The 24,103-nt window shown below is 38.2% G+C and overlaps 1 protein-coding gene across 1 annotated transcript; it reads left to right on the top strand.

The window, feature by feature from the left end:
- Window positions 1-10,012: 10,012 nt before the first annotated feature.
- DDX18 (DEAD-box helicase 18) lies at window positions 10,013-21,388 on the top strand. Its single transcript, XM_075757158.1, has 14 exons — window positions 10,013-10,217; window positions 10,364-10,546; window positions 11,554-11,691; window positions 12,278-12,413; window positions 12,892-12,992; window positions 13,105-13,304; window positions 13,393-13,507; window positions 15,039-15,178; window positions 16,035-16,196; window positions 17,164-17,316; window positions 18,025-18,138; window positions 18,978-19,034; window positions 20,378-20,555; window positions 21,207-21,388. Exons 1-14 carry the CDS (start codon window positions 10,100-10,102, stop codon window positions 21,347-21,349), a joined length of 1,938 nt encoding a protein of 645 aa, XP_075613273.1. The 5' UTR covers window positions 10,013-10,099; the 3' UTR covers window positions 21,350-21,388.
- Window positions 21,389-24,103: the final 2,715 nt, after the last annotated feature.

Genomic DNA, 24,103 nt, shown 5'->3' with positions numbered 1-24,103 from the left:
ACTAAATGTTTAACATAGCTTTTAGAGGCTTGTATTATGACGCTGCATAACTTCATATACACAGCTAAGGTAAATTCCATTATAGCTATCTGGGAATTGTTGCTGAGATTTTGTGAAGTGGACAAAATAACAAACTTTGGTCAATATATTCAGTGTCGTTTGTATATCAAGCAGTTTTGCCACACCAAGGAGTTTTGCACTCTCAGTGTATCCATACTGCAAACCTATATCCAGATATTACACAATTCTCACCTGCAGAATCCTGGCATGCAAGTCCAAAGACGTTTGCCTTCTGCTAGATATGAACAGCCTGTCTTCCTGCATGCCAAGTTAAAAATAGAGCTCTGTTGTGAGAACCAGTCATCTGCAGGATGTCTACAGGCATGAATGCTCAGGAAAGCAGTGGCAAGACATTGAGTAACATGCATCAAACTGAACATGGTGAGCCGTAGAAGAAAGGTTGAGGACCTTTACACACAAATGTGACATGGAGGTCTCTCATCACTAACTTAAAAAACCAAAAACCTTTCCCTTATAATACTGACAAATAAGATGAGTGAGAATATAGCTGGACATTTGGAACAATTTATTGTTTTCCTCCTTTGCTTGGTTCTGTGATAACCTCAGGTAGCAACTGAATACTTAATAAACATTAGCTAGCTTTTACATATGCTCATCTATTTGGCATTGCCTAAAAGAATTTATTCATGTTGTTATTGTTATTATTGCTATTAGTCAGTGAGAGCTTGTTTAAGACAGTTTGAAATGGTTGTAAGATACAAAGCAAGAGTTTGCCCCAGTAGAAGACAAAGTATTTGTCCAAGCAATGTAAAAGCCTGATGTGGTCATGAATAATATGTCCTCTTGCTCTCTATATACTTGCCATTCCCGTGTACCTTACTGCAGCTTAAGGGAAGGAGCGGTAACAGTGAGAAGCAGCTTTGGGAGTACAAAACCTATGATGAGTATTAGTTTGTTAGAATTAAATCTACCAGTGGTCCTTGGTTCTAATAAATAATTGAAAGCAGATCATGGTTTTCCTAAGCTCTGTTTGAGTTGGATTGTGACAATAAGGACAGTCAAATTAAGTCACCTTTATGCTCTCCTGTCTCAGAGTCCCTGGTGCTTACTCTACAGAAAAACATATAGAAAGGTAAGAAGTTCTTGTTTATGTTTGCTGCCAACAGCTCAAAAGAAACTGATATCTAATACTGCCGTGCAGCAATTACTTCTCCAGTAAGAACAGACAATCCCATATCTTAGTGCAGTGATATCCCACTGGGTTATATGCTGATGTGACACTGTCTTTTGTCAGATCACATGAACAGAGACCAAGAGCAACACAGCCAGTTAAAACCACTTTGATCCCCAGAGATCTGTGGAGACTCTGAGTTGTCCAAGAATGGTGACGAGTATCTGTTAGGAGCAAATTAACAAAGAGATGGAGTAGGTCATACAGTCTCCGGGTGACTACATTTTTACTGATTAAACACACATGAATGAATTGTGGTTTGTTTCTAAGATAGTTTTCTCTGAAATAGCCTGCCTGCAGATGAAGTACACAGCCTTGAAGGTGAGCTAGTCATCGAATTCTCCTATCAGTATTACCAGAGAAGAGAGAACTGTAGTTCAGGTACATTAAAACAGCCAGACTGCATTAAGGCCACCCTGAAGACTGGGAAGACCATGATTCCCCCTGGATTTACGTGATTGTTCAAGATCTGACACCTGAAAGAAACAGCTCTGGAAGATACTAGAGGGGTCAAGCATGCAATGACTTGCCATGCCGACAAGATGTGTGGTTCTTCCTTCACTTAATTTTAAAATTTTGCCTATTCTGGGGCACAAGAACAGAAATTGTGATCACCAGTAGAATTTAACCCTGATGCATTAAGAAAGACTGCCATCTCCTGGTTACTTCAACAATAGTCTTTCACGGGAAAAAGCTGATTTAGTTAAAGCTTATGGCACATCATAAAGTCATGCTTGCTCTGAACCTTTAAGGGAAAATGTCACTGATAATAAAGGACAAGCAAGTGAAAGTTGGAAAGGCTAATGCATTATGACTACACTATATAGGTTAAGCCAACATGTGCAATAATTATAACTATCACAGCTTGACACAGTTTATAAAGGCTTGAACCATAAAAGCTCAAAGTCCAATAATACAAGCTATTGAGCATTCTCTTAGGGAGTGCTGACTGTCCAAGCTCCCACTGTGTTTCAATCAAAAAATGCAATGTTACATTACAGACCATTATTAATTAACCATTCTCAGTCTCAGGAATATTAAAACTTCTTTAAATGGCAATCTCAGAGGGTCTTAAAAGTAACTTTACACTGGTTTTAAGGACACGCAGAATAATGTAAGCAGAAGAGTAGTGTAAGACTATGGATGTAGGAGCATACTAATAATATTGAGCAAGTGAAAGGGGAGCCACTTCAAGGAAATCACTAGTAAGGGTATTCCTAACTGCGCCTTGCAGCAAATGTGAGAATGAACTCTGTTCACTATCTAGTTTCCTCCTCTGTCCAGGTTTATGACAATCTGGTCTCCTAAGATGTATACTTTGTTACAAAATAGTACTTTATTATCACTTGTATATTTAAATTTTGGTGGTTAAGACACATTGTTTAATTAGACACATTTGTTTAATAAGACACATTTGTTTAATACTACAGTAGTGCCCAGGCCTTCTTTGTTATCGGTCCCATACAAATGTATTTTTTAAATTAGTCCTCACTTTAAGGGCTTGTTATCTAAATACAAACAGGCAGTGAGAGTAAAGAAATATGGATATCCTCATCTTACAGATGAAGACATTCTCACTGTGTGGATGAGATAAATGAAGTTAGAATGATAACTTAAGATAATACAAGCATCTATAGTGTAACAATGCATTGAGTTCTGTCCTCATAAGTCCAGAAAGATGTCTTGACTGCAAAATCTTTTTTTATTATTTTATACAGGAAGGAAACAAACATTTAAAGCATAAATGTCATTCTGAACATAAGCATGCTCTCAGTATTACTGAAGTCAGAGGCCTGAGTTCAAGGAGTTTAATATTTAAGGTATCCGTTCCCCATCCATAATCAGAAGAATGCTAATACCATTGTTTAAATAATGTTTTGTTTAATTCAAGATTTTTCAACCCTTTTTTCTAGAGTAAAGGTGAAAGGAATTTCAAACTGTTACAGAAAAAAAAAATATTACTGTTCAGCAGAAAAAGGTTTACACAGTTTAGGAAGAAACATAACAATTTAACTATGTGATGTTATCTGAAAGTGTTTCACAATAGTTGTCATTGCATCCTTCTATAAGCTTTTAGACTTCTAGTTACCTGTATGAAAATGAGTAAGACTGAAGAAAACTTGGAAAAATATGGCACTGTGTTCTCCATCATCTTTTTCACTAACAGTATAAAAAATACAGGGCTACTATTCAAGGAAGTGAAATCTGACTTCAAATTTCAGCAACCTACTTTAAAAGAGCAATTAAAAAAAAAATCATCAATGGCACGATAGAAATGAATTAAAAATACTCAGCAATGTGCAGAAAATTTTATAGTGAAACAGTGTTCTGTGATAGTTAAATGAAGGGATACATGTGATGGACAACTTGTGGGTAACCTCAATCCTTCATTTCCTTTCCTCTTCGACTAATGGCACATGGCATTTTTGTGATGGAGCTATCTCACAGCTAGGGTGACATCTTGTGTTCATTCCATCCACGGAATGCCACAGATCTGTCTCCATCCAGCTGCCACGCACCCAGAACGCCCAAAGCTCTATCTCTCCCTTTCAAATTTTATGTTCAAAATGCTTGCAAAGAACCTTAGCTGACCCTATGTATTTCACTTACTGTCTCAGATTTCATAATCTCTTTAATTGTGTCTTTATATTATTTGAACAGAGCTATTTTAAATGAAGATACATGAATGACAAGGTAATATAAAAGATGCACCCCTTCTGAAAAGGTGACAGTAATATATTTACTAGGATTCTTTAAATTAATGAGGGCACTGTAAAAGGAAAGCCTTTTATGCCTGAGAAAATTATTATTTTAAAGATTATGAACCTGTCAGTCTATAAGTTATAAGCTAGCTGCTACACCTGCATGTTGATTAATCTGTTAATTAATCACTTGATACTACTTGTAGCCTTTGCAGTATTTTGAAAGACCTTCACTAAGTTTTTCTAAAATGAGGAAAATATTAAAAAATGGATCTTCGTATGTAAAGAAAGAATACCGTGAATTTAAATGCTATCTTAATAAAAATGACTGTACCTTACTGTCACATGTAAAACAGGCTATATATCAACATTTAAATAGGGATGGTGGAACAATTGAAACAAACAGCTGTAAACAGCCTCCTAAAAGGGAACAGAAAATGCTTGCTTATTATTTAATCCAATTCAGAAAAGCAGTTTCTGAGTACCCTGAAAATATTTTGTAAGTTTAAATTACAAATGTCAGAAACAACTTGTTCTGCATTGATAAAATAAAACAAAATAGAATCTAAACTATTAAGCTGAGTGCCATGTACGCTTTTACAGTATAGTTATCCTCATGGTACCCTCCTGCCTACCTGTAGTACCTTACAAATTGTGCACTGCTCTTGTATTATGTATTATTTGCTCTCTCATTGCCTCTCTGAGGACAAAAATATGTATAGCACCTTGTTTTCCTAGAGGATTTTTTGTTTGCAGTGTGTAGGTGTTAAATATAAAATGACTATATATTTAACTTGGAAATAGCAAAGTTTTCTTAGCAAAAAAGAATTATACAATTATAACAGTAATTCTCACTCTGACAAGTATGACAAACAAAAGGGAGGTGATCCCTCTACTCAGCATTGGTGAGATCTGTGGAGTACTGGGTCCAGCTCTGGGCTCCCCAGCACAAGGACACAGACATACTGGAGCGAGTTCAGCAAATGGCCACAAAGACGGTAAAGGGATTGGAGCATCTGGCATACAAGGAGAAACTGAGAAAGCTGGGACTGTTCAGCCTGAAGAAGAGATAGTTCAATGCGTATCAATACCTGATGGGAGGGAGTAAAAAAACCAGAGTCTTCTGTGGAGTGTCCATCCTTGGAGACATTCAAAAGCTGAGTGGACCGGGTCCTGAGCAACCTGCTCTAGCTGACCCTGCTTGGGCAGGGCAGTTGGACTAGGCAACCTCCAGAGGTGCCTGGCAACCTCAACCATTCTGTGATTCTATGATTCCAAGTGTCATCCTAATTTCAGAGAGATTTAAGCAATATTTTAGATAAACTGGGCCCTAGTGATGATGTATTTTGGAGATGAGGACCAAAATACTGACCTTAGCATATATTTCTCTGGCAAACCAATGCGTCATCCCTCTTACTGCAGGGAAGAACTGCAGCATTTTATACTAGGTGGCATTTCCTAAACACTGAAGATTTTTTGCTCATAAACATCACATAATCAAGCTGTAGTCATATCTATATAGCTCACTTCAGTTTAATTAAGCTAATTTCACACAATTACCTGATCACCTTGGTAGTAGCAGAGTCAATGATGTAGCCACAGATGGTAACGAATACAGACGGACAGGTATTATCTGCAAATTGCTGGCCTCTGAGTCCAGCCGCCTATGTGCTTGCATTCCATTACTAGAAAAGGACACAAATTGATTTTTGTGTGTTTCTTTAAGGATCAAGTGGGGTAGGCATGAAGCTGACCGTCACTGTCTGTTGGATGCATCACCAGACTAGTGCAGTAACCTGGATTCCTGCCATAGAGCTTATATTGCACACCAGGATTTCACCATCAGCCGCATTAAACTCTGCAGAAAGGTCTGAAAGAGTGAGATTAGACTTTGGTCTTCTATGTGTAGAATTCATTAAAACAATTCATTAGAACAATTAAAATGCTTTCAGTTGCTTACCCTGGCATGATCCAGATTATTCCAACTCTAGAATATTGGTTTCCCTTTAATGAACTAATAAGGGCAATGGCAGCAGCCTGACACTTTGAGATATTAAACTGCTTCTCAGAAACACCTGAGCAGTTGTAAGTTCCAGAAAATCCACAAGAACTATGCAAAATCTACAAGGTCTTTTATAAAATGCAAATCAACCCATCTCTACTTTCTCATCCCGGCTGCAGATCTGCACTGGATTTGACTGGAACACGTTCAGGTAAATGTCATTCGGCATTTACAATTGATACACTGAATAGCTTCAGTTGTAAAATATGGGGTAAATGAGAAATTTCCTAAAAACCTCACAAATGTGGTTTGAATCCAGCCATATTCCACATGCTACACAAAGTGTTGATGATGCCAGTTATAACTGAGAAAACACCTCCATATGACACAAGGGAGACATCATTGAAAGCAGTATTAAAAAAAAACCCTAAAAAACTATGATTATGATGGCCTAGCTTGCTTTCTCCAAACACAGATATCTTACCCTCCATGTCTTAAACTCACAGCCATACTTTAAATTTCCTCACAGACTCACAATGATATCCTATGGAGACATGATTTGCACCAGCAATTTCTAATCTCCATTAACATTAAATCTATAAATCAAGTCATCTGTATCCACACTATTTACAATGTTCAGGTGTGGGTAACTTTTCTCTGCCAAAGTCCAGATTTCAGAATTATATGTCTGAATTAAACTGGAAAATTGATTATTTCTACAGACACCTTTGCTTCTATCACTTGCACACATATACAGATTTTCTTCTTACATAAGTTAGACACATTTGAAAAAAAAAAAAAAAAAGTGATACTTGATTTTAAACCAAGCCCCTATCCAGAACTTATTACTGTCTGACAGATAAATTTGGTCTAACAGGGAAAATTATAATCTGTTAAAAATGAAAAGACAGCTCTGAAAGGTTTTCCATTTTGTGGCCATAAGCAATAAAAGCTCTAGTTTTCTAGTTCAAAACTTTTAGCTTAATGGTGCAGATGTTCATAAACGACATGTGTGGTGGGTTTTTTCATGTCCAACCTAAGACATCAAAAAAGCATTTTTTCAAAGACTTTGTTTTCTTAAAATAAAACCTGTCTGCATCTGCCTTACCTCAGGTCTGTACCACCACTCTACTATCCAAAAATGACTATATACTTTTGTTTCATGATCTTTTCTATATGGGATTTTGATACCTTTTGTATAAATTATCACCATCTACCTGAAATGATACAACTGAAATCAATGACTACTTTTGTGTTGCATTGTTAATCAACACAAGTTAGTTAATGGTAAATAGGAGCAAAGATTTTGAATTTGGCTTTAATGATGAATTGACTCTGGAAGATAAAATACTGACATTGGCAGCCCATTAAAAACATTCATCTTCAGAGACAAATTCAGAGTATCTTATTCAGCTCTATAAAGGCTTTGCTAACCCAAAACATAATTTCCTACAAACCCTCCTGCAAGATCACCTGTAAAGAACTTGAGACATTTTGACATTATTTTTGAGACATTTCTCCAATAACCATTGGAGAAAATTGTATTGTTAGTAACGATTGCCTGATAAGTCAAGCAATTAGAAATGAATCTATTGGACAGAAATGAGACATGTGCCAGTGGGAATTCATATGATATCTAAGAAATGCCAAACTTCAGAGAGAAACTATTAACATGAGTTAGTGATTTAAACTATTGTCTAGACCTGTCACAATAAAATTATCATCACTGCCTTCTGACTCTTCTTTTTTGTGACTTTCCACAATTGCAACTTGAAAAAAAAAAAAAAAAACTTCATAAAACATGTTTTGAAATTTCCAGAGAAGCACACTTCTTTGCTAACTCTAAGCAACATCTTTTACAACATATTAAGACAATGCAATGTTGCAGCACATGATACTTTGCCACCTAATGAAATCTGTAATTTCTGAATTCCTATATATAATGCCATGACATCTGTTTTCACAGATAGAAGATCATCATTTATCTGCAAATGCAACAAAGTTTTCCTTGTGTGCCGCGCTGATAACAGTCTATGGACAGAGCCAATATATTCTGCTCAGTGGGATCTAACATACCTTCTCAGGACAGTTTATCAATTTGGGCCTCGTGCCACACTAATGTAACTTCAAGAAGACTTGCCAAGTCAGCCAGGACACTGCGGTGAGTTCTTTATTTAGGGTTTTACCTGACCAGGGTTTCCAGGTCCTAATTCTTGGCAGAGCTGGGGGTGTGATGATGGGGGTGAAAGTAAAATAGTGATGATCCTGGCAGTACTGGTTAAGATAGGAATATATTGACCATGCCATGCCCAAAGGACATAATTTTCTCCTCCCTCAATGTATTAGTGTTAGCTCCCTCATGCCCAGATTTGTAATTGACTCTATCTGCACAACGGCCATATTCCAGAAAGCACAGCCTGGGTTAAATCTGGATCCAAATAGCAAACCTAGTCACGTATAGATAAATCAGTACAGACTAGGAAGTGCAAACCCGTATCTACTTAAAAATACATTCTGCAGACACAATATAAGGTTGCCAGGAAGAAAATATGTCCAGAACCTAAATTACACTGTGTTGCAGAAAGGAACTTTTACCTGCTTAAAATTCAGCCTTGAACTGACTTCCCCTGGAGTTTTGTACCAAAAGCCTTTCTTGCTGAAGATGATTCAGTTTATTTTCAAATGCAGCTGATGAAGATGGCAGTCACCCTTCCAACTTAATAAGCCAGTGGCCAGACCTGCTATCCAGTCTATGAAAGTCTGGACAAGATCACATGGATCATATTCTGAAGTTCTGGCAAAACAAATTTAATTCTCATCCTGGTGATCCATACGACCTCTGCAAGACAACAATTATAGATGGTGAAAAATGACTTTTCTTTCATCTCTAACATTAGTAGCTTTAAAAAAAAAAGTTACTTGCAATAAACACTTCAAAATTAATATAGTAATAATTCTGCAGTTTATTCTGAGTTACAGCAAGGTATTGCAGGGTGAGCATTACACAGTTTGTATTCGCTCAGATTTCTAAGAACACAGTGATTACTGGTTTGAGATAGCAAAGCAATCTGCTATGAATTCTGTACTGTTTGTGCCATCTGCTGGTCACGAAGGATGTGAAGGGCACTGCATCTCAGCCTGCAGGAATTCACTCTTTGGAAGAGGATGCAGAGCCAAAAAGCAGGAGCACACTGGAAGGAAAGGTTATGCTGCCTGTCACTGCAATGGAGGAGCAGCTGGGAGCTCCAGCGGGCCAGCTGGAAAGCGCTGCCTAGTACAGCTCCAAGAAAACGTGCCCTGGAAATGACAGGGTCCCTGAGTTGGCCTGCTTGCTAGCACTGCCAGGCTGGTGAAAATCCAGGGGATTTCCATGTTCTTTGTGCCCATTAGGAGGAACAGACAGCGCACCGGGCGGCTACTGGAGGTGCAGGACTTCACTGGAGGCACAGCTGTACTTTATCCCCAGAGTCGGCGCCAGGGATTCTGCAAGTCTCAAAGTTTCACCAGCTTCAGTCGGCCCTGAAAGTTTTCACCATCCATGAAAAGCCCAGGCGATGCTAAGAGCGGAGCTAACAGCCGGTGGATCGCTGCTTTTGACACCCCGGCTCCTGCCCGCGGGCACACAGCGGTGTCTCCAGCCCCTCTGGCCTGCACACAGGAGGACACACAAGGTGCCCCCAGAACCACCTCTCCACAGGTGCCGGTGCTGGGACATGCACAGGTGGATGCCCAGGAGTGTTTCTTTCTCCCGTTGGAGTTAAACGCTTGTAACCACGAGCAGAGGGAACGCCACCGGGCAAAGGGGCGCCGCGGGGCAGCGGCTGTTGTGGAAGAGATGGTGTTTTACGTCCCCGCTCGCTGAGCTACCGCGGACGGGCACGGGGGACAACGGCCCGGGGCAGGACCCAGGCGCCGCCCCCGGCCGGGCCCGAGGACACCCCGCCAGGGGCGGGGGCGGGCCGCTGCCTCCCGGCCAAGCGCGGATCCCGCCCGGCTGCGCGGCGCTGCCTCCGCCGTGCCGCTGGAGGCCGCTGCGGGCCGCCCGTCAGGCCCCGCGGGCGGCGCAGGGGGGTTCCGGCGGGGCCGGATGCGCCGCGCTGCCGTCCCCACGTGTGGCCGCCCGGGCGGGGGAAGGCGGCGGAGATGTCGGTGTCGGTGGCCGCGAGTAACCTGCCCATGCGGCTGCTCCGCAGGAAGATCCACAAGCGCAACCTGAAGCTGCGGCAGCGGAACCTGAAGCTGCGGGCGGCCGAGGGGGCAGGTACGCCGGGGCCGGGGCCGGGCGGGCGGGCGGCCCTGCGGAGCCTTGGTCTCCCCGGCTGAGCGCTTGCGGAGCCGTCGCTGACTTTGGGTTTTTTCCCCTCTCTTTCCGAAACGTGTCTCCGCGCTGTGCGGTGCCTCCGCCAGGCGAAGCGGCGTCGCAGGGCCCCCCGGGGGAGGAGGAGGAGGAGGAGGAGGCGGTGGCCCCGGAGGTAGAAGCGGTGGCAGCCGGAGCGGGCGCGGAGGCTGCGGATGCTGCCGGGCCCCGCGGAGGGGAGGAGAAGAAGAGGAAGAAGAAAAAGAGGAAAGCGGCGGCTAAGGTGGAAGAAGGTACGTTATCTTAACAAATACAACTTTTTTCCCAGGGCTGAGTTAGTCTCGGAGAGCCCAAAAAGCGCCTGTTTCGTTTTCCACCCTGTGGGAGAGGATTTGTTGGCTGGACTGTGAGAAGTGCCGTGTGTCAGTCTGGCCTACGTTTTACAGCCCTGGACATCTTCACTATTACCGGTTTTCTTATTCCAGCTGTTAACATTAGAACTCTAGTGTGTACTAAACTGGTAGCAACTGATTTAATTGCCACGTAGAATTCTGCTTTGTAACATGAAGTGTGGATGTTTCACTTGTCTATTAAGCAAATATATATACTGGCTTTCAAAGTAGAGCTTTAACAGATGGATGCTTTCTGTGCTTAAATGTCCAGCCAGTACATCTTTTTAGCAAAGCATCTAGCCTTTGGCAACATCTATATATTATGAAACTAAAGTTACCCCCAAAATTGCATCCTGCAAGTATTGGTAGGTTTTTATATGTTTTTTATACATACATAATCACATATATACATTTTTACATATATTTGAAACATTTGTCTCTTACGTCTTTGATCCTTGTGACACTTCTCATGGTTATGCAAATAACGAGGTGTTTTCGTGCAGTTCTCTGAGGATTCAGGCACTTAAAACAGAACAGACATTACATTTCACATGCCCTGAGCACAAACCTTGTTGGAAACTTGATGTCTGCATTACAGATAGGAAAGGATTTTGTAACTCATTCCATGCTTCCACGGAAAATTTCATATAGTATACATTAAGCTTCGCTGGTTTACTGTGTGAAGTGTATTGTGTGTGCAAGAAACTTCTGAATTTTTTGCTCTCTGCCTCAGAAATTTCCATAGAAACCTTGTCTTCCCTTCTCCTGCCCTCCTCCAACCGCATGAAAAAAGCATGGCATTTGTAAGTGGATTACAGATTAAAGAAATTCACTCTGTGGAACAACTTAATGATGAACACGTCCCTCATCTCTCGAATTGACTTGTCTTTTGTAAAATAATGCTCTAGATACAGAAACTAAAAAAGCAAAACCTGAAGATGAATCTGTGGAGGTAGAAGATGAAGATAAGGAGGATTCTGGAGAGAAAGAAGTGGAAGAGGAGGGGGAGGAGGATGAAGTGCCTAGTTTACCACTAGGTGTAACAGGTATCTTGTGACTACTTCTTCATATGTGTGCAAAAATCCAAGATCTAATGCTTTCTGCCAAAGCAAGTTGCAGGTTTCAAATTAGCTTTATAAGTCAAGTATTTGAATATAGGTGACATGACACTGGCAACTGTACAGCTATTGCTCAGTTCATGTTATTTGCAATTTACATTATATACAACTAGTATAATTTGCATTATATCCTATTAGTCTTAAAACTGCTAGTGAAAGTCTGCTTTAAACCATCTACATGCACATATATGTTTAACTGTAGAAGAAAAAATCGATGAAGAACAAGATGGAGGTGTACGATTAGTAAATTCAGCATGGGAAGCAGTGCATTCAGGTTCATTTTTAACAGCTCTGTGTAGTATTCCTAGGAGCACAGTAATACAGAGTATTTCATCAGCATCTTCGGATTTTATGGTAGAAAGGAATATGAAAAAGTCCTTTGCTTTGATTTCCGCCGCCCCCCCCCCCCCCCCCCCCCCCCCCATCTAGTTCAATTTTAACTGGGTGATCTTGGGGGGACAGATGGAACTGAGAAATAAGTTTGAATATTTTTTTTTATTCTCTCCTACTTCAGGTGCTTTTGAAGACAATTCTTTTACTTCCCTGGCTGGTGTTGTCAGTGAGAATACACTGAAAGGCATAAATGACATGGGGTTTACACACATGACTGAAATTCAGCATAAAAGTATTAAGCCACTTCTGGAAGGCAGGTAAGAAATACATATTTTAATCACTATATTGACCCAAAATGTTGTGTAAATTTTGCTAGCAAACCAAATACATGAAATGTGACTTTCTGCAGCTAAACTGTTTGGTCGTGGGTTTTTTTAATATGTTTATACGTTTTAAGTGTTTTGTTTATAGCCATTAATACAAGTTAACACAGCGTATCTGTGTTGTGTGTGAACAAATACTTGGGGTAAGCTCATGGAAAGTGCTTTGCGTTTGGCTTTGGAAGCAGGGAAGTCTGTTTTCACTGGGCTCGTGTCAGCATGTCCAAAGGGTCTCTAGAGATGTGGTGACCAATTGCTGTGAACCGCCTCTGCTACTGAGCTCTTAATACCAACTCTACTGGTTTCCTGGAAGCCGTGGTTTTGTTTTTACATCGTCAGCACTGTTCAAAATAGGACTGTTCTTTTCTCTGTAGGACTAACTAAATACTTCTCTTTCTAACTTTGCTACATACAGGGATATTTTAGCAGCTGCAAAAACTGGCAGTGGCAAAACACTTGCATTTCTTATTCCTGCAATAGAGCTCATCTACAAGTTAAAATTCATGCCTAGAAATGGTAAGGCTCTTTATGTCACAGTTGAGTTTTACTGTGGCACAGTCATTTAGGGATGTGGCTAGGAGGGAGATTGGATGAGTTGTAACTCATTCGTGTCTGATGTATTTTCTAGGAACAGGTGTCATTATTCTTTCTCCTACTCGAGAGCTCGCTATGCAAACTTATGGAGTTCTTAAAGAACTTATGAATCATCATGTTCACACATATGGTCTGATAATGGGGGGCAGTAACAGATCAGCAGAAGCGCAGAAACTTGGAAATGGAATCAACATCATTGTAGCAACACCAGGAAGACTGCTGGATCATATGCAGGTAGATAAAATATTGATGTCTAATCTGCGTTATTAAAATATAATAAAAGTCCCGTCCCTGTCTGACTCTGAATTTGTTAATCTTCTAGAACACTCCGGGTTTCATGTACAAGAACTTGCAGTGTTTGGTAATTGATGAGGCAGATCGTATCTTGGAGGTTGGATTTGAAGAAGAAATGAAACAGATCATAAAACTTCTACCAAGTAAGAAAAAAAAAAATTGTCTTTCCTGGAAATCACTTGGCTAACATTATGTCTTCTTTATGAGTCAATTATTATAAGAGAAATCATTAATTTTTATAGTTCTGTAAATGCATTTGCAAGGCATTGTCTTACTCTGTCCTTTTTTCCTGATAGCTAGAATATATTACTTTATTTAACATCATTTATCTGAAGGACACAGTTTTCATATGTGCTTTAGGGATATAATTCTGTTCATATAAGATCCTTTTAGTTTAACGTCTACGTTCTCTCATTCATCTTCCCCTGCCCGTTTATTTCCTGCAGTTCATTATTTCCTAATACGGCTTAAATATAAGGAAAAAGGTCTTCTGACTTGCAGTTTGAATTTTCTTGTATCTCCAAGAAGTATATTAAGAAAGTTTATTTGAATATGTACCTTAAAATTTTATTTTCCAAATTTTTAATTTAGTTATTCCTTGTAATTGATGTATGAAACACATTGTCAGAGCCAACAAGGCTCTCCCTTTAACTTACAAAATGCAGAAAAAAAACCTCACAGAAATAGTACATAAAAAAGCATTGATAAATATTTTGAGGTTCCACATCTTAAATATTAAAATTCAGATGTGCATGTTTAAAATGCAGATATATAAATGTAATAACAGCCTGTGAAGAATGTTAATGAATAGTGCTAAAAATGGAAAGGAAAGGAAGAGTGGGAAAATTACATGTTCATGAAGTGGAAAATGATAGACAAAATATTTTTATTTTGCATGAGTTTAAATTGGTTTTGTCCTGTTAGGAAGGAAATTATATTTTAAAACAGACATTTCAAAATACAAAAAAAAGCAAAATTCAAAAGTGGTGGCACCGGTTGTTTGGCAAGAACAGTTGCTGCTGTTCTTGCAGTTGTGAAATGGAACAGGCTAAGTCTGTGGTTTTCCACGTACTTGTGTAACAAGAAAATGTTACAGGACTGGGATGTGTATTTGAGCTGAAGGATGGTCGCACACCTGCTCTAAGATCAGTGAGGTCACTGAGGCTCACTGCAGATGTACTGGCACGTGATTAAATAGCATGCACAAGCGTATATGTTGTAGACTGCACAAGATAAAACTTAGTAAAAACTAAAGTGCATTATTACTGTTTGTTTTGCAAAGTCATCTCCAGCATGATTTTTTTTTTAAAGGCATTTTTTAATATTCATGGGAATTAGATCTATAGTTAGAGTTACAAGGTTGGTCTCTATTTAAATCATTATTTTGTGTCCACATTGGAGTGCAAATGATTATTAATGTTTTCCCAGAGAGAAAGAATATTGTGTTTTGATAGATATCAGGATTTCAGGAGTTGGGGCAGCCTAAGTAAACATCCTGTACAATCCATAATACAATTACACCTGTCTTTGTTATTATCAGTATGTTGGAATTAGAATTTAGTTGAAAAAAGGAGATGACTTGCTCAGGGAATTTTGCAGCTAGAGATTTTATGGACTTGCTATTTGAATTCTCCTTTAAAAATGAGGCTCTCTTTCAAAACAAATATTTTTCAGAGCGCAGACAGACAATGCTTTTTTCTGCTACACAAACCAGAAAGGTTGAAGATCTGGCAAAGATCTCTCTGAAGAAAGAGCCGCTATACGTTGGGGTTGATGATAACAAGGAGACAGCAACAGTGGATGGTCTTGAACAGGTAAAACACAAATGTTATTAAAAGGGCCTGATCTGTGAACGTACGAAGTCCTGTGTGTTTTAAGTGGGTACAAACACTGTCTTAAAGGGTCTTTACCATCCCAATGGGCAAAAGCTATCAGTTGCCTAAAGGGCTTTATTCTGTTTGCTAACTATCATCAGTTATGTGCATCTAGCCAATATTTGCAGGACAGATGATATAAAATCTCATGAACTAGTACTGTAGTTACTTACACTTGTCTATTCCCATCCGTATTACATACCTAAGCTCCAGTTGTCTTTCTAACTGTATTTTCCACGTTACTGACTAATGATATATATACTTCAGATATATTTCATTGTTGCTGCTTCAGATGCTAGCTAAACAGCAGTTTCTGGGTTTGTGCAGTTGACATGATGAGTGTTGTTATAAAATTACCAGTAGCTTTGTATTACCTTAAAAGAGTAAACCGGTAGCAAGAATTCCGTAAAATAAAATTCTTGAAATCATAAAAAATGTTAATAACCTTATGCAGTTATTTTCATGCCTAATGTCAGTAATTCGGAGTTCTTGAAATTAAGTTTTGTTGTATAAACTAATTACTTTTCAGTGAACTTACATTTGTTTGGATAATTAACTAAAAATTACTACTTAAGTTAGTACAGTAAGTTTCTTACCAAGTTCATGGTCTTCAGGAGTTTCATATACCAAGGTGAGGGACAGACAATAAATCAAATGGTTTGGCTCAATATAGCTGGAAAAATTAACTATTTTGCATATTTGTTTCACAACATAACACTTCCCTGATTTAACTGTATTGCTGAAGCAAAAGTTTGTTCCATACTACTTTATTTAACAATATTTTAAAATTTTCCAGGGGTATGTAGTGTGTCCATCTGAAAAAAGATTCCTTTTGCTCTTCACATTCCTCAAGAAGAACCGGAAGAAGAAACTAATGGTATTTTTTTCTTCATGTATGTCGGTGAAGTACCACTATGAATTACTCAACTATATTGATCTGCCTGTTTTGGCCATTCATGTAAGTATTTTATTAACTGATTAATTAATTTGATGGTACCTGTAAGTTGTTACTGACCTTACATTTGCCTCGTTTATTTCTGTCCAGTTTCTAGTAAAGAGATACCCTGCTCACGAAACTGATGATGGTCTTGATTAGTCTGTAGAGGAAGGAGATAAAGCAAAGGCTATGTAATAACAACACTTGAACATTGTTAATCCTGGTATTTTCCAGACCAGGGTTGAACACTGAGACTAATTTATTTTCTGTGTGTAGAAAGCTTTCCGTTTTCTTTCCAGGGGTCACCTTTTATAAGCACTAAAACTCAATTTGTGGGGCAAAGCTATTGTCAGAGGAATCCAAACTTTCTGATCCCTGGAATGTTGGGTGCTTTTTCTAAGGCCAGGCTGATGTTTGGTTTTACTATGCCAATTCTTACCATTTGGATGAGTATTTTAAATTTTTATCAAAACCACAAAATGCATAGTTCAGGAGAAAGAATTGACTGAAAGTTTATGAAATAATTATAACTGACCACAAATGTCCTTTTTTATTTTGTCCTTTTGGGGATTTTTTTTTTTTGCTATACTTTGATAGAACTGTTACAAGTATTTTACTGTCATCTGTCTAACATATTGCTAGACTTGCAAATGTCCTTTTTCTGAACTCGAGGCATTTATGCAGCCCTCCTGAAAAGAACGCTTAGGCAACCAAATTTTCAATGCTTTGGAAAGTACAGTGTAACCTCTGGGAGATACAGTTTCAGGTAGCCCTGTGCTGTTGACTGCCATAGCATTGTTTCTTCACAGTGAAATGGTCCTGCTTGGTCCGTACAAGTCCATGGTATGGAAAGATGCCCCAAATTATTTTACGTTTTTGGCAGGGATATCATATGTGAAATGGGAAATTAGATTTAAGCTTATAAGTTGGCAGATTTATTTTTTTTTTCAGTTGATATTTCATCCTTAATGTGTTTGTTTCCTTTTAGGGCAAGCAGAAACAAACCAAACGCACTACAACGTTTTTCCAGTTCTGTAATGCAGAATCTGGAATACTGTTGTGCACCGATGTCGCTGCCAGAGGATTGGATATTCCTGAAGTTGACTGGATTGTCCAGTATGACCCTCCAGATGATCCAAAAGTAAGTTAAGAAAATAGAGAAACTTCACAGCAACAAATCAGATCCTAGCTACAAACACGGTTGCAGAGAAAAGCTGAAACTGCTGCTTGACAGAGGTCAGGATTCAGTCATGTTCATATCTAACAGCTTTCCCTTCATCAGCTCCTAGGAAATGCTGCACCTAGCCTGAGACCTTTGTTACTTTTTTAAGAGTTGCTTTTTAAAACATTACTCTGTGTGCTGTTAAATTAATTTAAAATCTGATCAGCTAAACAACAAAACACTTCTCAGGAGGAATATGAGTTTATATATGCATCCCTGAGTCTCCTAAACAGCTTTTCCAGTGGAAATTTTATTTTTATTTAAAAACCAACATTCTTATTTGAATAAATGTCCAGTGTAAACAAGTGAAACTCAGAAAACCTCAGAAGTTTTGACAAATACACTGAGCGAGTATACCAAAAGCAAAGTTTAATTTTCAGTTAGACTAAGATTTTTTTCTTCTGAAAAAGGTAAAATACTCTGTCAGGGGTTTCTGTCTCAGCCTAATTATGCTTTGCATCTTCAGCACTTGGTTTCCCTCATCCATGTGTCTGTGCTAAGAAAAAGTCTTAAAAATAATGGATGATACATAACACTATATTAATGTTAAATTGGGGGGTGAAGCTATTTGTTTATTACGTGTTTGAAAGACAGATTGGACTTGCTGTTTCTTATTCTTTCCAAAAGGAATATATTCATCGTGTTGGTAGAACAGCCAGAGGCATAAATGGTAGAGGACACGCTCTGCTCATTTTAAGACCAGAAGAACTGGGCTTTCTTCGTTACCTAAAACAAGCCAGGGTAAACTTATGTCTTTTTTTTTTTTTTTTTTCACTCTCTAACAGGTTTTTAAAGGCAAAAACTGTAATGATTACTCAAACATTTTAATTTTTTAAGCAAAAAACATTCTGTTGCTTAGAAAATATTTAGCTGAACATCTGACTTGAAGTCTGAAGTCAGCAGCACAAAGGTGAATATTGAGTGTATTTTTAGTTGCTTTGCAGCGGTGCAACTTGTGTTAGCAAAAAATAAATAAATTTCTTATGCCTCCTCTGTGGAAGGATACTGGGAGGAGCTTGGCCATCCAGAGGAAATTAAACCACAGATGTTGCTCGTGCAGTTTTTATTTTTTCTATTCAAAGAATCAATTGCATTTTGTTCCAATTCCAAAAGAAGCGTAGCTGCCTTCTAAATGTAATCATTTTAATATGATAGAACTGCACGTAGTTTCTTGGTTGCTCTCCTTATGGGCTTGTTTACGAGTTTTGCCACTTGTAACTGAAGTGATATGGCTTCTAAAGCAAAAGCTAAAGGGGTAAAAGTGTCATACTGAGTGTCTTTGTTACTCTAGCTTAAAGGAAGTGATAATACTGGCATGTTGATGTAAAGGCATTTTATAAATATGTCTGTGAAGGGTAATAATGGTATAATAAATGTGTAATGGTGTGATCGTTGCTTTGAATAAAAGATGATGCCAAAACCTTAAAAATATGTACACGTGTGCTTTTCATTCACGAAAACATCCTTGAACTTCAGAGTTGTAATTGCATATTGACAAATACAGCTGTGGTATTAAAAAAAACACATTCACTACTTACACAGTATAAATAACTTTGCTATTTTATTTCTTTTTTTTTCAGGTACCTCTAAGTGAATTTGAATTTTCTTGGTCAAAAATTTCAGACATCCAGTCTCAGGTATGCAATGACTTCATGTTACAGCTACTCTGAATATCTGTGTAATAATTTACATGGAGAATGTTAGTCTATAATGACTGCAGTTGAAAAATATATATGCTTGTTTGGAAAAGTTCCTCTAGGTGAGTACTGTGCAGTAAATCCTCCTGCCATATTGTCCCTTGATGATGGTAAAGTGATAAAATGTTTTGAAGTTAAAGCTTAATTTTACTATCCAGTACTAAATTGTCATCATTATACAGTATGAATTTGCTTGTAAGAATTGAGGGTTTTGCATTACATCGCAAAACCACAGTGATGTAAACCTCCTTTAAACTTTGAACAGAATGTTCTGGTCTGGCATAGCAAAGAGGGTTTTGGCTTTTATTGAATAGTTACATATGTTCAGATTAATTGTCAGTACCACATATCTTTTACAATGATTTACTCAGACTTCAGTTTGCAGAAGATCCAGTGCCAACAGTTAGAAGTGTTAGTATATAGTCCAGGTGTATTTTTCACTAGCTGGTGTTAATAAAGGCCAGAATCAACTAAACCTGTTTTGTGCTCCAGTGCTACAACAATAGCCATGGAGCAAAAAGTTGAATAGAATAGCATAGATAGTTTGTAGAACTGTGGGTTTCTATTGTTTCATTCTCTGAATCATTCTTTTGATAAGAGCTCTGTAAAGCTTCTTTGCAGTAACTTAAGCCTGAAATAGCAAGTACAAGCAGCAGTGAAGACACTCCTTACAGTAGGAGGTTCCTAGTTAATAATTAGGAAGTAATGATGTCTAATGTAACTTATTTTTGGTATGCTGAATTAATGTATGTTAAACATCAAATGAGACACTTGAATCTAAAGAGTATTGGGAACTTGGCCTGCAACAAATAAAGTGTCTATGCCTACAACCAGTGCATCTGCATTTTTGTCTTAGAATTAATACTGCTTATTTTACAATGCATTTGCACCGTAATAGGTAAGACTACATTTAGAATTACATGGAATGGTCCAGTTTAGATGTCTGACTTAAAAGTATACTGTCGTTAACCATTAATTCTGAATACACGTAGTTTCATGGTAGGAATCCTTCTTGATTAACTTGTTTGGGACAACCCAATTTAGTATTTGTGTAAATTTTCATATTGCTGAGGCTTTGTATGTAATTCAGCTTCAGGCTTTTTTGTCCATCTGGTTATGAAAGCGCTCTGATATATGTATGTGGACTCTACTGTCACAGGGCAATTTTCCTGAAGTGAATAGTGAATGTCACTGCAACACAGTAAATAATCTGCTTGAATATAGTTTATACACTTGTTACAGCTATAATTGGATATGTCTCTTGTTTTTTTCTCTCTCACCAGCTGGAAAAGCTGATTGAGAAGAACTACTTCCTTCACAAGTCAGCCCAGGAAGCATACAAAGCTTATATTAGAGCTTATGACTCCCATTCTCTGAAGCAGATCTACAATGTCAATAACTTGGATCTTCCCAAAGTCAGCCTGTCGTTTGGTTTTAAAGTTCCTCCGTTTGTTGACCTCAGTATCCTTTTACTGCAGTGTTTCAAAGCTGAATTTCTGCATTATAAATGTTAAATGCAACTTACTGAAGTTCCTATGCTACTTCAAATTCTTTTTTTTAATCTTTTTTTGCTATTAATCACATAAATAATGCTCCAACAATAGTTTATTAAAGAAAATATTAAACAGCAAATACTAAAACTGCAAAAATTGCCTACAAACATCAGTGTTCTAGTGCATGTACGTGCTGTACATGCTTCAGTTGCTGCGGGGTAGCAGATACTGGAATGCATACATGCAGATGTGTTCTAGAGCACTGTTCTCCTCCATGCAAAATTATTTTCATTGAAAGGTACATTATTAAACTTAAGTTTAATAATCATGGAAATTGAAATAGAGGGGCAAGAGCATGAAATAGAAGACTGTATCTAGATTACTGTCAAACCTGGCAGCAGATGGAATTTGAAGCAGTAGTACTTTGGCCAACTTAGTTGGACAACTGGAGGAATAAAAGCATTGTTTAGAACCACAGGCACAAAGTTCCAGTTTTGTCTGTATTATGCAACTCAACTTTTTGTATAATACAGCTGTGTTTTCTCACATTAATCATAACCCTTACCATACCTAAAAAGCAACATTTCCTTTTTAAGTTCTTTAACCAATAAAATTCCAGATGTGAACAGCAACCATGGCAGAAGACTCCAGAAAAGAGGTGGAGGTGGAGGATTCGGTTACCAGAAATCAAAGAATGTCCACAAAGCTAAAATCTTCAAACACATTAGCAAGAAGTCAGATAGTCGGCAGTTTTCTCGTTAATCATACATTCATTAAAATGGCCTGTGGCGTTGGAATAGACTACCTTGATCAAAACCATCTGGCAGTTACTTCCAATTTAAACTTCTCTATTCACATTTTAGGAGTCTTTATGGTTTTGTTTATGGGCACATCTTTCATCTTTCGGTTCAAGAAGACCCTTTGGAAGGGACACTAAAGATAGAAAGGGAGCTAATTTTACCCTACTTGTAAGGAAAAAGATAGTTGAATATAATTATCTTAAGTCAATACTACGGAGTTTTTTATTAAAGAAAAAATACTTCTAGGTTTTATAGAAGAATTTGCTTTACATTTACCCTTTTTTCTATGTAAACCTCTGAAAATTGTTGGACATATTTCAGTGTGAGATTAAAAAAAACAAACTTGCTCAGATGAATCATTGCAAGGGTTTTTAGTGCTACAGAACTGCTTTGTCCATCAAATATGCTGAAGAATATAGGAAGATTCCTTTAGAACAGAACATACCTATGAATAATTAAGACTGTATGAGCTTGTGATTAATTTCAGTCATGGTATCTGTATAATAAATACAGTGTCCAAGATTTAAAAAAAAAATATACCACATCTGGGACATTATTAATACTGTTTCTTTTAATGTTGTGATAAAATGGTAACATTCTAGTGAAACATTTGGGTTTCCTTCCTGTGCTCTTTAAATCTGAGTGTATCCATCTGGTAATGTCTAGTGTACTCTTATGAATATGCAAAGAAAATTTAAGAAAAGCAGATTACATAAACTGAAGCACTCAGCCCAGAAAATGCTTTTTAAAATGCTCCATAACCTTGATGGATAGAATTTTTTTGAAGCTTGTGTCTTGTAAATTACAAAAGTGAACTGCTTTTTAGTCTTAGTTCATCAGATCAGTGATGGGCAAAGTCAAAGATACTGTCACAGAATTGAGGATGTGGAGAGATGGAATAAGTGAGAAAGTGAATTGAGGTATAAATGTACTAGAAGGATATTTTGAGGGAGAAATAAATGGAAGAGGGCAGAATACACATTGCAAAGAGAACAAACATGGAGACTAAGTATGGAAAGAATACACATGTTGGGCAAAAGTAGAGTAACTATTACATATTTTCGTATCTCTGCCATTGCAGAAGTAGGTAACTGTTTTTATGAGGCTACACTGGTGGTGGGCAATAGCATTTCAAAAATGTGCATCTGTCAGCTCAGGGTAAGATTAAAATGTCCCAGAACCCAGAAATCTGGGCCCCGTGTGATTACAGTAAAACAGCTTTTAATTTACATCTCAGATGTAACCCAGGACCATTTATCAATACAAAAGGATGTGTAGTTATGCCAATAGAAAATGGGCTGTTATTCCTTAGGGTTTTTGGAGTAGCATGTCAGATTTAAAACCATGATACGTGCTGCATTGATGCATTGCAGAAAAACATTGGCGAACTTTCTTTTCACCCTTGGAGAAACCAGATCATTTTCTGGGGGGGATGTGTGGAAATAGTACGACCGTTCTGTTGCTAGTGCTTCCACCATTCAGAACTAAGTGTTGCCTTTTTTCTCTTTTTTTTGTGAAAGAGGCCTTAATGGACTTTTCAAGATTCTTAAATTGGTCAGATACTAAGAATTTCTGAAAAATCAAAATATTTAAGTAAATTAATTTTGTTACCAGGATTTGAATGACTCATGCTCCCAGGGTTGCAATGAAAAAGCAAAATCTGCTCTGAAGGGTAAGCAATACTAAGTACATGATGCCTGGCTCATTGAGTTCTAATCTTTGATTCTGGGTTTGCTTCTATGTTTATAAATAATGTCATAATAGTTCTCATGTCTGTTTATTAATAGCACATTTTAAGAATTATCTTTGAAATCTACAGCATCATACAGTTGAAGGGTTCTGCAAGCTGTGCAGTTACTGTATGGGAATTAACTTGCATTATAGTGAAATCGACTGAGGGACTCATTAAATGAAGTGCAAAATTAATTACTTGGGAAGAGACGTAAGCAAAGCTGCAGTAAACCGCCAAAAAGATCAGAGCGTGGTTATGTGGGCACAAGCAGTGTGAATGAAGTCGTGTGGAGTAGTCATTTGGAACAGGAAAAAAGCTGAGGTGATGGGCACAGTCAGTGACCAGCTGTCTGCGTCGACAGAATTGTTTGGGCTTAAAAGCGCATCAGAATTCCTGCCACTTCTCTGTGTAGGCAAAAATCTGCTTCGCAGAGAAATGCTTTTTTCTGTCACTCCTTGTCGTTCTGGGACCAGAAGGCTGCTTTCCCGCAGCTAGACAACTTCCAGCTCCACCTAACTTTTTCTTTGGAAGCAGCACTGTCAATTTCTAAAGTCTGATATGAGGACAACTGAAAAATAGGGCTTTGGCATGAGTCTGCACAACTCCTTCCTGGTATTTTTGGTTTGCATTTGCTTATATACCCTAATACAAAGAAATCTTGGAAGTCATCTCATCTAGGAGATGAAAAGACTGGATGGTATTGCTCTAGAGTAGTACTAGCTTACCCTTAAAAAAAAAAAAGTTAACATGGTTACTTAAACATTATAGATCTATAATGGCTGCACAGTCTGTAGTAACTACATAGTCTGCTATTTCAAACTGTAATTTCCTGATTAAGCAGAAGAGAAATTTCTGAGCTGAGACTGAGTATTGAAAGAAAAGGGCTTCAGCTTCCTGGCTTGTGCAGGTGCAGTTACCTTCCTCTTTGCTTATGGAATCATAAGTGAAAAATAGTTTCTGATGAAATATCTGTGTGTATCGGGC

The sequence above is a fragment of the Balearica regulorum genome, chromosome 6, assembly GCF_011004875.1.
Source record: "Balearica regulorum gibbericeps isolate bBalReg1 chromosome 6, bBalReg1.pri, whole genome shotgun sequence".
Taxonomy (NCBI): Eukaryota; Metazoa; Chordata; class Aves; order Gruiformes; family Gruidae; genus Balearica; species Balearica regulorum.
This window is presented reverse-complemented; position numbering and strand designations above follow the sequence as displayed.

What these genes read in the sequence shown, in the direction of transcription:
- DDX18 (XM_075757158.1), top strand. Translation starts at nt 10,100, where the DNA reads ATGTCGGTGTCGGTGGCCGCGAGTAACCTGCCCATGCGGCTGCTCCGC. An exon ending in AAAATTCATGCCTAGAAATG is followed by an intron (nt 12,993 to 13,104) that starts GTAAGGCTCTTT and finishes TGTATTTTCTAG; the next exon opens with GAACAGGTGTCATTATTCTT. An exon ending in TTTCAGACATCCAGTCTCAG is followed by an intron (nt 19,035 to 20,377) that starts GTATGCAATGAC and finishes CTCTCTCACCAG; the next exon opens with CTGGAAAAGCTGATTGAGAA.